Here is a 12,901-nt window from a genome sequence, read left to right on the forward strand (position 1 = left end):
AACATGTCCACCGTAAGATGAACCTAAGTAGGCTAGAATGGGGTTGCTAGGTGTAAGTATGTAGTTACTAGTGCATGCCAAAGTTTGTGCTATTGCCATAGAGAATGCATTGGGCGTTTAAGTTAAATAACTCATAAACTACAAAACATAAAAATAAAAAAAAGTTCCAGCATGTGTCTCCACAGTAAGCTGAATAATAAAAAGTGTGAATGGAGTTTCTAGGTGAAAGTGACTTTTGACGTGCCTATAGAGCTGCCATTGAGCCCCATGTTAAATGTCTCAAATTTGAAAGCACTATATTTCTAAAACTACGAAACATTTCAAAGATTCCTTTTCAGGCAAACATGTCCACCGTAAGATGAACCTAAGTAGGCTAGAATGGGGTTGCTAGGTGTAAGTATGTAGGACTAGTAGCATGCCAAAGTTTGTGCTATTGCCATAGAGAATGCATTGGGCGTTTAAGTTAAATAACTCATAAACTACAAAACATAAAAATTAAAAAAGGTTCCAGCATGTGTCTCCACAGTAAGCTGAATAATAAAAAGTGTGAATGAAGTTTCTAGGTGAAAGTGACTTTTGACGTGCCTATAGAGCTGCCATTGAGCCCCATGTTAAATGTCTCAAATTTGAAAGCACTATATTTCTAAAACTATGAAACATTTCAAAGTTTCCTTTTCAGGCAAACATGTCCACCGTAAGATGAACCTAAGTAGGCTAGAATGGGGTTGCTAGGTGTAAGTATGTAGTTACTAGTGCATGCCAAAGTTTGTGCTATTGCCATAGAGAATGCATTGGGCGTTTAAGTTAAATAACTCATAAACTACAAAACATAAAAATAAAAAAAAGTTCCAGCATGTGTCTCCACAGTAAGCTGAATAATAAAAAGTGTGAATGGAGTTTCTAGGTGAAAGTGACTTTTGACGTGCCTATAGAGCTGCCATTGAGCCCCATGTTAAATGTCTCAAATTTGAAAGCACTATATTTCTAAAACTATGAAACATTTCAAAGTTTCCTTTTCAGGCAAACATGTCCACCGTAAGATGAACCTAAGTAGGCTAGAATGGGGTTGCTAGGTGTAAGTATGTAGTTACTATAGTGCATGACAAAGTTTGTGCTATTGCCATAGAGAATGCATTGGGCGTTTAAGTTAAATAACTCATAAACTACAAAACATAAAAATAAAAAAAAGTTCCAGCATGTGTCTCCACAGTAAGCTGAATAATAAAAAGTGTGAATGGAGTTTCTAGGTGAAAGTGACTTTTGACGTGCCTATAGAGCTGCCATTGAGCCCCATGTTAAATGTCTCAAATTTGAAAGCACTATATTTCTAAAACTATGAAACATTTCAAAGATTCCTTTTCAGGCAAACATGTCCACCGTAAGATGAACCTAAGTAGGCTAGAATGGGGTTGCTAGGTGTAAGTATGTAGGACTAGTAGCATGCCAAAGTTTGTGCTATTGCCATAGAGAATGCATTGGGCGTTTAAGTTAAATAACTCATAAACTACAAAACATAAAAATAAAAAAAAGTTCCAGCATGTGTCTCCACAGTAAGCTGAATAATAAAAAGTGTGAATGGAGTTTCTAGGTGAAAGTGACTTTTGACGTGCCTATAGAGCTGCCATTGAGCCCCATGTTAAATGTCTCAAATTTGAAAGCACTATATTTCTAAAACTATGAAACATTTCAAAGTTTCCTTTTCAGGCAAACATGTCCACCGTAAGATGAACCTAAGTAGGCTAGAATGGGGTTGCTAGGTGTAAGTATGTAGTTACTAGTGCATGACAAAGTTTGTGCTATTGCCATAGAGAATGCATTGGGCGTTTAAGTTAAATAACTCATAAACTACAAAACATAAAAATAAAAAAAAGTTCCAGCATGTGTCTCCACAGTAAGCTGAATAATAAAAAGTGTGAATGGAGTTTCTAGGTGAAAGTGACTTTTGACGTGCCTATAGAGCTGCCATTGAGCCCCATGTTAAATGTCTCAAATTTGAAAGCACTATATTTCTAAAACTATGAAACATTTCAAAGATTCCTTTTCAGGCAAACATGTCCACCGTAAGATGAACCTAAGTAGGCTAGAATGGGGTTGCTAGGTGTAAGTATGTAGGACTAGTAGCATGCCAAAGTTTGTGCTATTGCCATAGAGAATGCATTGGGCGTTTAAGTTAAATAACTCATAAACTACAAAACATAAAAATAAAAAAAAGTTCCAGCATGTGTCTCCACAGTAAGCTGAATAATAAAAAGTGTGAATGGAGTTTCTAGATAAAAGTGACTTTTGACGTGCCTATAGAGCTGCCATTGAGCCCCATGTTAAATGTCTCAAATTTGAAAGCACTATATTTCTAAAACTACGAAACATTTCAAAGATTCCTTTTCAGGCAAACATGTCCACCGTAAGATGAACCTAAGTAGGCTAGAATGGGGTTGCTAGGTGTAAGTATGTAGGACTAGTAGCATGCCAAAGTTTGTGCTATTGCCATAGAGAATGCATTGTGTTGCGGAGGATGAGAGGAATGCTCTCATCCTCCGCAACACCCATTCTAGTACACCGCTATACACCGCGAGGATATGGGCTATAGCCCATATCGTACGGCATACTATAGCACGCCGTTTTTCATAATTTTTGAGGATTTGAAAAAAATTAAAAAAACGATGGGTTATAATATAGCCCATCGTTTTTTAATTTTTTTTTTTTTTTTTTATCCTCGTTTTTAATCATTTTGTACCATGGGCTATAGCCCATACCGTACGGCATACTATAGCACGCCGTTTTTCGTCATTTTTGAGGATTTGAAAAAAAAACAAAAAAAAAAACATGGGTTATAGCCCATCGTTTTTTTTATTTTTGAAAAAAAAAATTTACCTCGTTTTTCATCATTTTTGAACATGGGCTATAGCCCATACCGTACGGCATACTATAGCACGCCGTTTTTCATCATTTTTGAGGATTTGAAAAAAATGAAAAAAAAAAAAAACATGGGTTATAGCCCATCGTTTTTTTAATTTTTGAAAAAGAAAAAAAAACCTTGGTTTTCATCATTTTTGAACATGGGCTATAGCCCATACCGTACGGCATACTATAGCACGCAGTTTTTCGTCATTTTTGAGGATTTGAAAAAAATGAAAAAAAAAACAAAACATGGGTTATAGCCCATCGTTTTTTTAATTTTTGAAAAAAAAAATTACCTTGTTTTTCATCATTTTTGAACATGGGCTATAGCCCATACCGTACGGCATACTATAGCACGCCGTTTTTCATCATTTTTGAGGATTAAAAAAAAATGAAAAAAAAACAAAACATGGGTTATAGCCCATCGTTTCTTTAATTTTTGAAAAAAAAAAATTACATTGTTTTTCATCATTTTTGAACATGGGCTATAGGCCATACCGTACGGCATACTATAGCACGCCGTTTTTCATCATTTTTGAGGATTTGAAAAAATTGAAAAATAAAAAAAACATGGGTTATAGCCCATCGTTTTTTTAATTAAAAAAAAAAAAGAATTACCTCGTTTTTCATCATTTTTGAACATGGGCTATAGCCCATACCGTACGGCATACTATAGCACGCCGTTTTTCATCATTTTTGAGGATTTGAAAAAAATGAAAAAAAAAAAACATGGGTTATAGCCCATCGTTTTTTTAATTTTTGAAAAAAAAGAATTACCTCGTTTTTCATCATTTTTGAACATGGGCTACAGCCCATACCGTACGGCATACTATAGCACGCCGTTTTTCATCATTTTTGAGGATTTGAAAAAAATGAAAAAAAACAAAAAAACATGGGATATAGCCAATCGTTTTTTCAATTAAAAAAAAGAATTACCTTGTTTTTCATCATTTTTGAACATGGGCTATAGCCCATACCGTACGGCATACTATAGCACGCCGTTTTTCATCATTTTTGAGGATTTGAAAAAAATGAAGAAAAAAAAACATGGGTTATAGCCCATCGTTTTCTTTATTTTTGAAAAAAAAATTAACCTTGTTTTTCATCATTTTTGAACATGGGCTATAGCCCATACCGTACGGCATACTATAGCACGCCGTTTTTCATCATTTTTGAGGATAAAAAACAAACAAAAAAACATCGTTTTTTATTTATTTTTTAATCCTCTTTTTTCATCATTTTTGACCATGGGCTATATGTGATGTGATGTCATCGCTTGCTGTCAACCAATCAGAAGAAGCAGTGGACTGAGGGTCAGGAGACACAGCTTGACAACACATTGTGCTTAGATAATTAACCCATTAAGACCCGAGGCCCGTAGGCTACTACAAATGACCTTTTCACAAAATAGCAGATATACAAGCCCATAGGGCGGCACTCTGTGTTGTGCTATGAGCTTGTAGATCTGCTATTGAAAAATAGCAGATCTTTGCAAATACAATAAATAATTTAAGTAATTTAACCAAGTGAAACCAACGTTACTATTCTGGGCAAACATTTGGTGACAATAGTGAACATTCAAGCCTTGTGAGCTTGTAGGCCAGCTATGTTTCTTGGTGGTGGTGTAGAGGGAAAATGGAGGGGGCCTAGTACAGACCTTGTGGAACATAGTCCACAAAGTAGAGTTTAAATGGTTATTAAAACACATAAAATGCCGGAGACGTTTTCAGACTAAAGGCGCAAGAGTACCAAGCAGATGAGGGAGATTTTACTCTGAAAAGCCAGCAAAATTTCCCCCCAAAACTACTCCCCCCCCACCCCATACCACTGCATGAAAAATAATGCTTACAGAGCACAATAGACAACACACACACTCAACACTACTATTAGCCTACTTCAGATGGACACAGCGTTGCTTTTTTTGTTTGAAAATCTAACAACAGGGTTCGATTCCCGCTCGGGAAGCTGTGGGTGCTGGCGGCGTGTTTCCTCCTCCGCGTCATCAGTGCCCATACCCGAAGGCGGGGTTGGCGAAAGGGCCTTTCTGTGTGGAGTTTGCATGTTCTCCCCGTGTCCCCTAGGGTAGGTACCCTCACAAAAAACATACAGTAATCCTGGTCTCTAAACTGCCTCCCCCTGGCCAGCCGGGGTGCCTGATGGAGGGGAAAGGAACTGGTTGGAATAACGTGTTCCTTTCCTTCCACGCGCTACGTCCAACCAGGGAAACTCCCCCCTGTCAGGTGTAAAAGGAGCAACTTGGACACTCGGGCATGAAGGAAGCATGAGTTCAAGTCCGTTGCTCTCCCCTTGTCCCCCATATATGGGGACTAGGTTGGTGGAGGGTGTGTAGAGCCCAGGATCACATTAGATGATTGACACAGGGGTGAAAAATGGGTTACAAAATCATGGGGAAAAAAAAGAGATTGTTTTGGCAACCTTTAGCTGCTTCCAGCCACATCCGGTATAACTTCCGGTCAGTCGGTAAAAGCGCTCCGTTGCGATAAGTCGATTGGGCGCTATAATGTAATGAAAACTATATAGTATGTCATGGGAAAAAAAATAACATTTTTTATTTGTACAGCTTCATTGGCAAACAGGGATGATAATGTCAAAGAATGCCACACACACAAAATCAATGTCCGGTAAAAGATTATATAGTGACGTGAAACTTTTATTTTTCATATAAAATACATAAATAAAACATCTGCGGGTGGCATCAAGAGCGTGTGCAAGACAGTCGTGACAGTCGGCAAACAGACAAACAAACATACATACAGTTCACCCAACACAAATACAGTAGAAACAAACAAGAGGGTTTGTGGTAAGCAGCGGTTTTTGTAAAATGTAAATATAACTGAACTACCATTTACTTCTACATCATCAACTGTCGCTGATTGGACCAATCCCTGCAGACTCCACACAGTGAAGCTATATCTCCCTGGCATCGCTGACCTGGAATCAGTTTAACTTCACAATAACCATTACTATGTCATACAATTTAATCTGTGAAATCAGAGGAAACCAGGGTTGACTTTACATTTTGTCGAGACATGCTTCGAACATGATGCACAAATTCTCCCATTGTGATTGTATCCACATTGCCTAAACCTCTCTCTGGTAAACATTTACTATCAAGGCTGTGGTAAAATAAGATAAGGAGGAAGAATCTTGATAATGTGAACGAACGCAGGCTGTGACTTTGCTAAGAGAATCCACCGTCGCCGACAGTTAACCAAGCTCTGCTGATTGCACGTTTAAAACAGCTCTGTCCCTAAAGGTAACGCTATAGAGCGTCGCAGTCCCTCCCCCTTTCAGAACGGCGAGTGGCCCAGGAAATGAAAAGCACTGCATTTTTCCCATGGCCGTTTCTGAAAGTATTTATTTAAAGACGGTTACGCCGCGGACAAAGCCAACTCGGATCGTGACAAATCATGACAATGAACACAATATTTTGGGCCGATCAAATCATTAGAAAGAAGAAAATAAAGGCAGGAGACAAGACTATTTGTTTTGTTTTTCTTCTTATAAATTATCTTTGTCTTTAAATAAATCCTTTCAGAAACGGCCATGGGAAAAATGCATTGCTTTTCATTTCCTGGGCCACTCGCCGTTCTGAAAGGGGGAGGGACTGCGATGCTCTATAGTCTATAGGCTCTGTACCAAAACTCTGCAAAAATGTCATGTCATCCTTTCTGCTCTCTGAGTTAGGAGGACCACTTAAAACAAGTAAAAATTGGTTTGGTTGATGGACTCCACTACCACGGTACTAATATTTGCCTAATTCTGTCAGGGCCAAACATCCAAGCAAGTTAATAGTAGCTCTAATGTTGTACTTGCAGAATAATTTTTTTTCACTTTTCGACCATTCATTAAGTGGTTCTTGAGTCTAGTGCTAGCTACATGAAGCACTGCTGGTTTTTGATCCTAGCTTGCTAATCAGGGACTAGTTTAACCCATTCTGAACGGGCACCCATTTTGGTGTCGGCATCATGTTATGCTTTAGCTATTGAAAAATAGCAGATCTACAAGCTCATATCGCGCCACCGAGTGGCGCGATACGAGCTTGTAGGTCTGCTATTTTTGAAAAATCGAAGAACGACTGACATTTTTTTAATCTGATCTCAGGTCAGAATGGGTTCATCAGACCAGTGTGTGTCCGGCGGAAACCTCGTATGAATCTGATCTCAGGTCAGAATGGGTTAAAGGCCACGTAACCATGAAACAAGAAAAACGGCCGCAAATAATTACTGTAATAAGTACTGTAATATCATGGGACCATAATGTGATTTCTCCGGGTATTTTCCTCTTTTCCACCTTTCCAGACATGAACATGGCCAGAGTTTGGTTATAAATGTGTCTTAACCGACGAGATGAGAAGAGACTGACCATATAGACCAGCTATTTGACTGAAGGCGTTCAGCGTAAACGATAGCCTGGTTGTGCGATAAACGCCATCTCATGACCACGTAAAAAAAACTGACCAAAAAATATATAAACAGACATTCCTCAAAAAAAAAGGGAAAAAAGCTAATGATGCCACTGCCTGTTCTGTCTCTCAGTTATGTTAGACAAATGAACGATCAAACATTTTGAACCTGTTTTAGGGGCAAACCTTCAGGTGACGACGTGTACGTTAAAGTGGCACCGCAAAGTCAAAGTATTAGCGAGAATGGACATGAGGGCGAGCTCGGTGGCGCCGCCCGCCCCATGGGAGACGTCTTGGCCTGTGCGATATGACGTTGTCCTCGTGAGAGTCATGTGACTCATGTCAAGGACCCCCAAATTGACACTAATTAGCCCCACGGAGCCCCCCCCATTTGAAAAGATATGCCAGGGACCCCCATAAGAGAAGATTTGTAAAGCTCCAGCAGTGATTCTCAAGCTTTTTAACGCATTCTGACCCGAGATCAGATTCTAAAAAATGTCTTCTACATCCTGACAGTTTTCTGAGAAAGCTATGTTTCTATGTCAGTCGTTCTTCAATTTTTCAAAAATAGCAGACCTACAAGCTCGTAGCGCGCCACTCGGTGGCGCGCTATGAGCTTGTAGATCTGCTATTTTTCAATAGCTAAAGCATAACATAATGCTAACACCAAAAGGGGTTCCCGCCCCAAAATGGGTTAATGGACCCCCCAGTGTGTCATGCATTAGGCATTCCCATTTAATGGCATTTCTAGCTCTGGGACCCGCAATTTTATATTGCAAAATCAATGTTAATTTAACTCTGTGTGCAAATCATGGAACCATAACAGGTCCATTTGGTTCCATTTGTACACTCTCTGAGTTACAGACCCATAAGGGTCCATTTGGTTCCAAACTATCATTTAGCTGGGAACCCCCTGGAACTTCCTCAAGGACCCCTGGGGATCCCCGGAAACCCACTTTGGGAACCACTGACATAGAAGGATATGTTAGCTGGGGAACGGGGGGGGGGGCAGAGAACTCTTCACAAAACATCTGTACACCTTAAGAGATATCGCCAACATACAGTACATCTCTGCTTTTCATTCCATAATGATGATAATCATGCCTGCTGCTGCTGAAATGCTCATAGCAAAGGCCTCGGTCTCTCGCTCAGGAAATTATTCTAAAGTCACCATCTATGATGACGTGAACCATTACACCTTACAGAAGCAGGTGAAGATGCCAAAGAAAGAGACCCAGAAAAGAAAATTCCCCCAAATGTGACCTTACTGCAGATTGCTGTAATTGGAGAAGTAGACACTGAACTAATGATCACCACAAATTACGCAGAAATCAAAAGCCAAGATGCGCTAAAAAAGAAAATGTAAGTTGAGTTCCTGGACATTGTATTAAAAACACATTTCCCAACCTCCATTCTCATTTTGTCTGGACAATTACCTTTACACATAGAAATGTTCAATTGTTCTGCTCGTTTGCCGTTTTTTCTTTTAGCTAAAGAGCACAAATAGCCGAGTCTATAAAACAATGTCTCAGTAAACAGAGAGAGAAAGAGACAGAGGAACAGAGGTGGACATCAGATAAAGCTGGGAAAAAGGCGTAGAAAGCTTTCACTGGTCAAAAATAACTACATGGCAGCGGATATGTTTGTTTGCGTTTTCATCTGTGTATGAGGATGTATTGCTGTGTTCACATGGGCAGATGCAAAAGATACAAAGATGCCAAGCTATACGCACAGCATATTTGTAGCTTTGTATCCGACGTTGAAGCCAGTTCGACTCATGTGTCGCTTTGTATCTGTAGCTTTTGTAAGCAGCTACAAATGGCGGATGTATCTTCATGTCGCTGCGGCTTCCATTGAAAATGAATGGTGGACTGTATATTTTTGCATCTACTCGTGTGAACATGGCATGAGAATGTGTCAAAAGTGTGTACATGTTATGGGAGGGCGCATGTATTTGTGTGTGTGTGTCTGTCTAATTGTATGTGTGTGTGTGTGTGTGTGTGTGTGTCTATGCGAGCGGGGTTTTGAAGGCTCCCCAGGCGTGGAAGCAGCGCGTGAAGCAGTGAGGTTCGTTTCCCTTCCTGACCAGTCGAAGCTTCCTGGGGTGTTCCGAGTCTTTAGAGCGCATGTGTTGGATGTAGACCTGGGAGGGGAGGAGAGAACACACACACAGTCACACAGTGGTACAGTATTTACAACACCGTAGACTCTACTGTACAACTGGGGGGGGAGGAGAGAACACACACAGTCACACGGTGAGTCGGTGACAGTATTTACAATACAGTAGAGCAGGGGTGGGCAACTGGCGGCCACATGCGGCCCCCACCTTCACTTAATGTGGCCCTCAGGTTAATGTCAGAATACTGATATAATATTGGTTTCAGCTGTTACTATTCCACAACATGCAAACAAGACCCGCTTTTATTACTAAATTAGTAGAAATTTAGTAGAATAAGTATAATTAAAGGCATTTGAAATTACATAAAAATGTTAATTTTCAGGATTCCAATTCAAAAATAGCAAAGATTCAAGATTTCAATTTGAATATAGCAAAAAAAAAACGATCTACAAGCTCAAAACGCGTCGCAGCGGGACGCATTTTGAGCTTGTAGATCAGCTATTTTTGCTATGACAATAAAATATGGGCCCTAGGGAGTGAGTGTGGAAATATAGTGGCCCTCTCCATCGTCAAAGTTGCTCACCGTTGCAGTAGAGGGATACACACACACACACGTAAACAGAACCACACACACGCATGAACACACGCACACACACACACACACGTGCGCCTACCTGGCAGGCTTTGAGACTGAGTTTGATTTCCACCTGGCTGGTCTGAGTTCCAACCCACATGTAGACCTGTGTGAGAATGATTTACAAACAGTGTGAGAACTACAGATTCTTAAAAAAAAAAAATCTGTCTCAGGTCTTAATGGGTTCAAAAAAGAAGAGAAAATACGTTTTTGTTTTACGTATGCATTTAAAATAATATATATTCATGTTATAATTATTTGGGGGCCCACGGGCTGAGCAGCACACACGGTAATAATACATCATTACACGGTAATAATACATCATTGGTACGGGCTGAGCAGCACACACGGTAATAATACATCATTACACGGTAATAATACATCATTGGTACGGTACCTCCTTGCCGTTGTCCAGCAGCATGATGTCATCGTCAGCCAGGTCATCCTGGCAGAAGTCTGAACACTTCTCTGACACAGAGAAATAACCCTTCTCATTGGAGCACCTGACACAGAGAGAGAGAGAGAGAGAGAGAGACCTTTAGAAATAACCCTTCTCATTGGAACACCTGGCATTAGAGAGAGACCTTTAGTAATAACCCTTCTCATTGGAGCACCTGACATTAGAGAGAGACCTTTAGTAATAACCCTTCTCATTGGAGCACCTGACATTAGAGAGAGACCTTTAGTAATAACCCTTCTCATTGGAGCACCTGACATTAGAGAGAGACCTTTAGTAATAACCCTTCTCATTGGAGCACCTGACATTAGAGAGAGACCTTTAGTAATAACCCTTCTCATTGGAGCACCTGACATTAGAGAGAGACCTTTAGTAATAACCCTTCTCATTGGAACACCTGACATTAGAGAGATAAACCTTTAGAAATAACTCTTCTCATTGGAACACCAGGGCACAGAGGCCCCTTTTCCACCGGTTGGTTCCCAATGGGAACCGGTTCAATTATTTTCCACCGCACTGGTTGGTTCCCAATGGGAACCGGTTCAGTTCTTTTCCACCGGTTGGTTCCCAGTGGGAACCGGTTCAGTTATTTTCCACCGGTTGGTTCCCAGTGGGAACCGGTTCAGTATTTTCCACCGGTTGGTTCCCAGTGGGAACCGGTTCAGTTCTTTTCCACCGGTTGGTTCCCAGTGGGAACCGGTTCAGTTATTTTCCACCGGTTGGTTCCCAGTGGGAACCGGTTCAGTTCTTTTCCACCGGTTGGTTCCCAATGGGAACCGGTTCAGTTCTTTTTGGTTTTTAGTCCATGAGCCAGAGCTCCAAAATTGGTGGGCAAACTAGAACTATATTAAATTGTTTATAGGATCAATACAAGTAAATTAATACATGATAACCCTTCCACAGTAGTAGCTTTTTCATATTTTTGATTATTTTGCATATTTTCCTACATCCCTCATTTGCATATTTAAAACTGTAAAATTTGTAATACAATAAATCATTGTCTTCGTGTAAGTACTCAATTGGGGAAGTTTAATGGTGATAACAATCTAATATAGGTATGGTTTTGCCCACTCAATTCATAATTAACGTTCCAATTTTGGAGCTCTGGCTCATGGACTAAGAACCAAAAAGAACTGAACCGGTTCCCACTGGGAACCAACCGGTGGAAAAGAACTGAACCGGTTCCCACTGGGAACCAACCGGTGGAAAAGAACTGAACCGGTTCCCACTGGGAACCAACCGGTGGAAAAGAACTGAACCGGTTCCCATTGGGAACCAACCGGTGGAAAATAACTGAACCGGTTCCCACTGGGAACCAACCGGTGGAAAAGAACTGAACCAGTTCCCACTGGGAACCAACCGGTGGAAAAGAACTGAACCGGTTCCCACTGGGAACCAACCGGTGGAAAATAACTGAACCGGTTCCCACTGGGAACCAACCGGTGGAAAAGGGGCCAGAGAGAGAAACCTGACAGCCAGCCTATTTATCTCTATGGAGTTGGCTTCAGCCGGTAGAATTTGAGTATTCTAGCTGGATGCAGACTTCAAGGGGGTTATTATGACAGGCTGCGCCGAGAGTTTATATCTATTAATTTAAATTAAAAACGAATAAAGCCCCAAATGGGGTCGATGTGGCTGTGAACGGTAATGAAACCATTAGAGCGTCGCAGTCCCGCCCCCTTTCATGACGACGCCAGGCCCAGGAAATGAATCCCAATGCTTTTTCCCCATAGGCATTTCAAAACGTATTTATTTAAAGACCTTTTAAGCGTCGTACGAAGCCAACTCTTGTCGTGACAAATCATGACAACACACACACTATTTTGGACCAAACAAATAATTACAAAGAAGAAAAACAACAAAAAAAAGTGTTGTTTGTTGTCTTTTTCTACTTTCTAATTGTTTGTTTGGCCCGAATAATTGTGTTTGTTGTCATGATTTGTCACGACAAGAGTTGGCTTTGTCCGCGGTGTAAAACGTCTTTAAATAAATACTTTCTGAAAAGTCTATGAGGGAAATGAACGGGGATTTCTTTTCCGGGTCTCTCGAGGGGGCGGGACTGCGACACTCTATAGGGGTCGATGGCTGTCAAACAGTTAAACAGCTTCTCTGACCCTTCCCATTGGACGACCAGGCCACAGAGAGAGGGAAACCTTTAACCCAGTGGTTCTGGACCCATTTATGGGTCGCAGACAATTTCTATGGGTCCGTCATTTTTGGTTTTATACATTTTGTTTTTAATTATTATTATTGTAAAACGTAAAAAAAAAAAAACATTTCCAAAAAAGCGAAAGTTTTCATGAATGAATATCAAAAGAAAGTACTTTTATAAATAAATAAAAAAATCTACAAAAAATTCCATAAATT

The 12,901-nt window shown here is 40.3% G+C and overlaps 1 protein-coding gene across 2 annotated transcripts in view; it reads right to left on the reverse strand.

Moving 5' to 3' along the window:
- Positions 1-6,524: 6,524 nt before the first annotated feature.
- Positions 6,525-12,901, reverse strand: part of flii (FLII actin remodeling protein) — a 45,783-nt gene continuing 39,406 nt past the window's right edge. Inside the window, exons 29-32 of one of the 2 annotated variants that reach the window (XR_014570185.1) lie at positions 10,475-10,580; positions 10,118-10,183; positions 8,290-9,467; positions 6,525-8,258 (exon numbers count right to left, since the gene is read on the reverse strand). Coding sequence is in view for 1 of the 2 variants with exons in the window: in XM_083780682.1 (XP_083636808.1) it covers positions 9,333-9,467; positions 10,118-10,183; positions 10,475-10,580 (307 nt within the window). In the remaining variant the exon portion in view is untranslated. Of the gene's footprint in view, positions 8,259-8,284; positions 9,468-10,117; positions 10,184-10,474; positions 10,581-12,901 lie in introns of those variants that run through there. The other variant, XM_083780682.1, reaches the window with a different exon arrangement.

This window comes from Protomyctophum parallelum (assembly GCF_964188405.1).
Source record: "Protomyctophum parallelum genome assembly, chromosome: 13".
Lineage (NCBI taxonomy): Eukaryota > Metazoa > Chordata > Actinopteri > Myctophiformes > Myctophidae > Protomyctophum > Protomyctophum parallelum.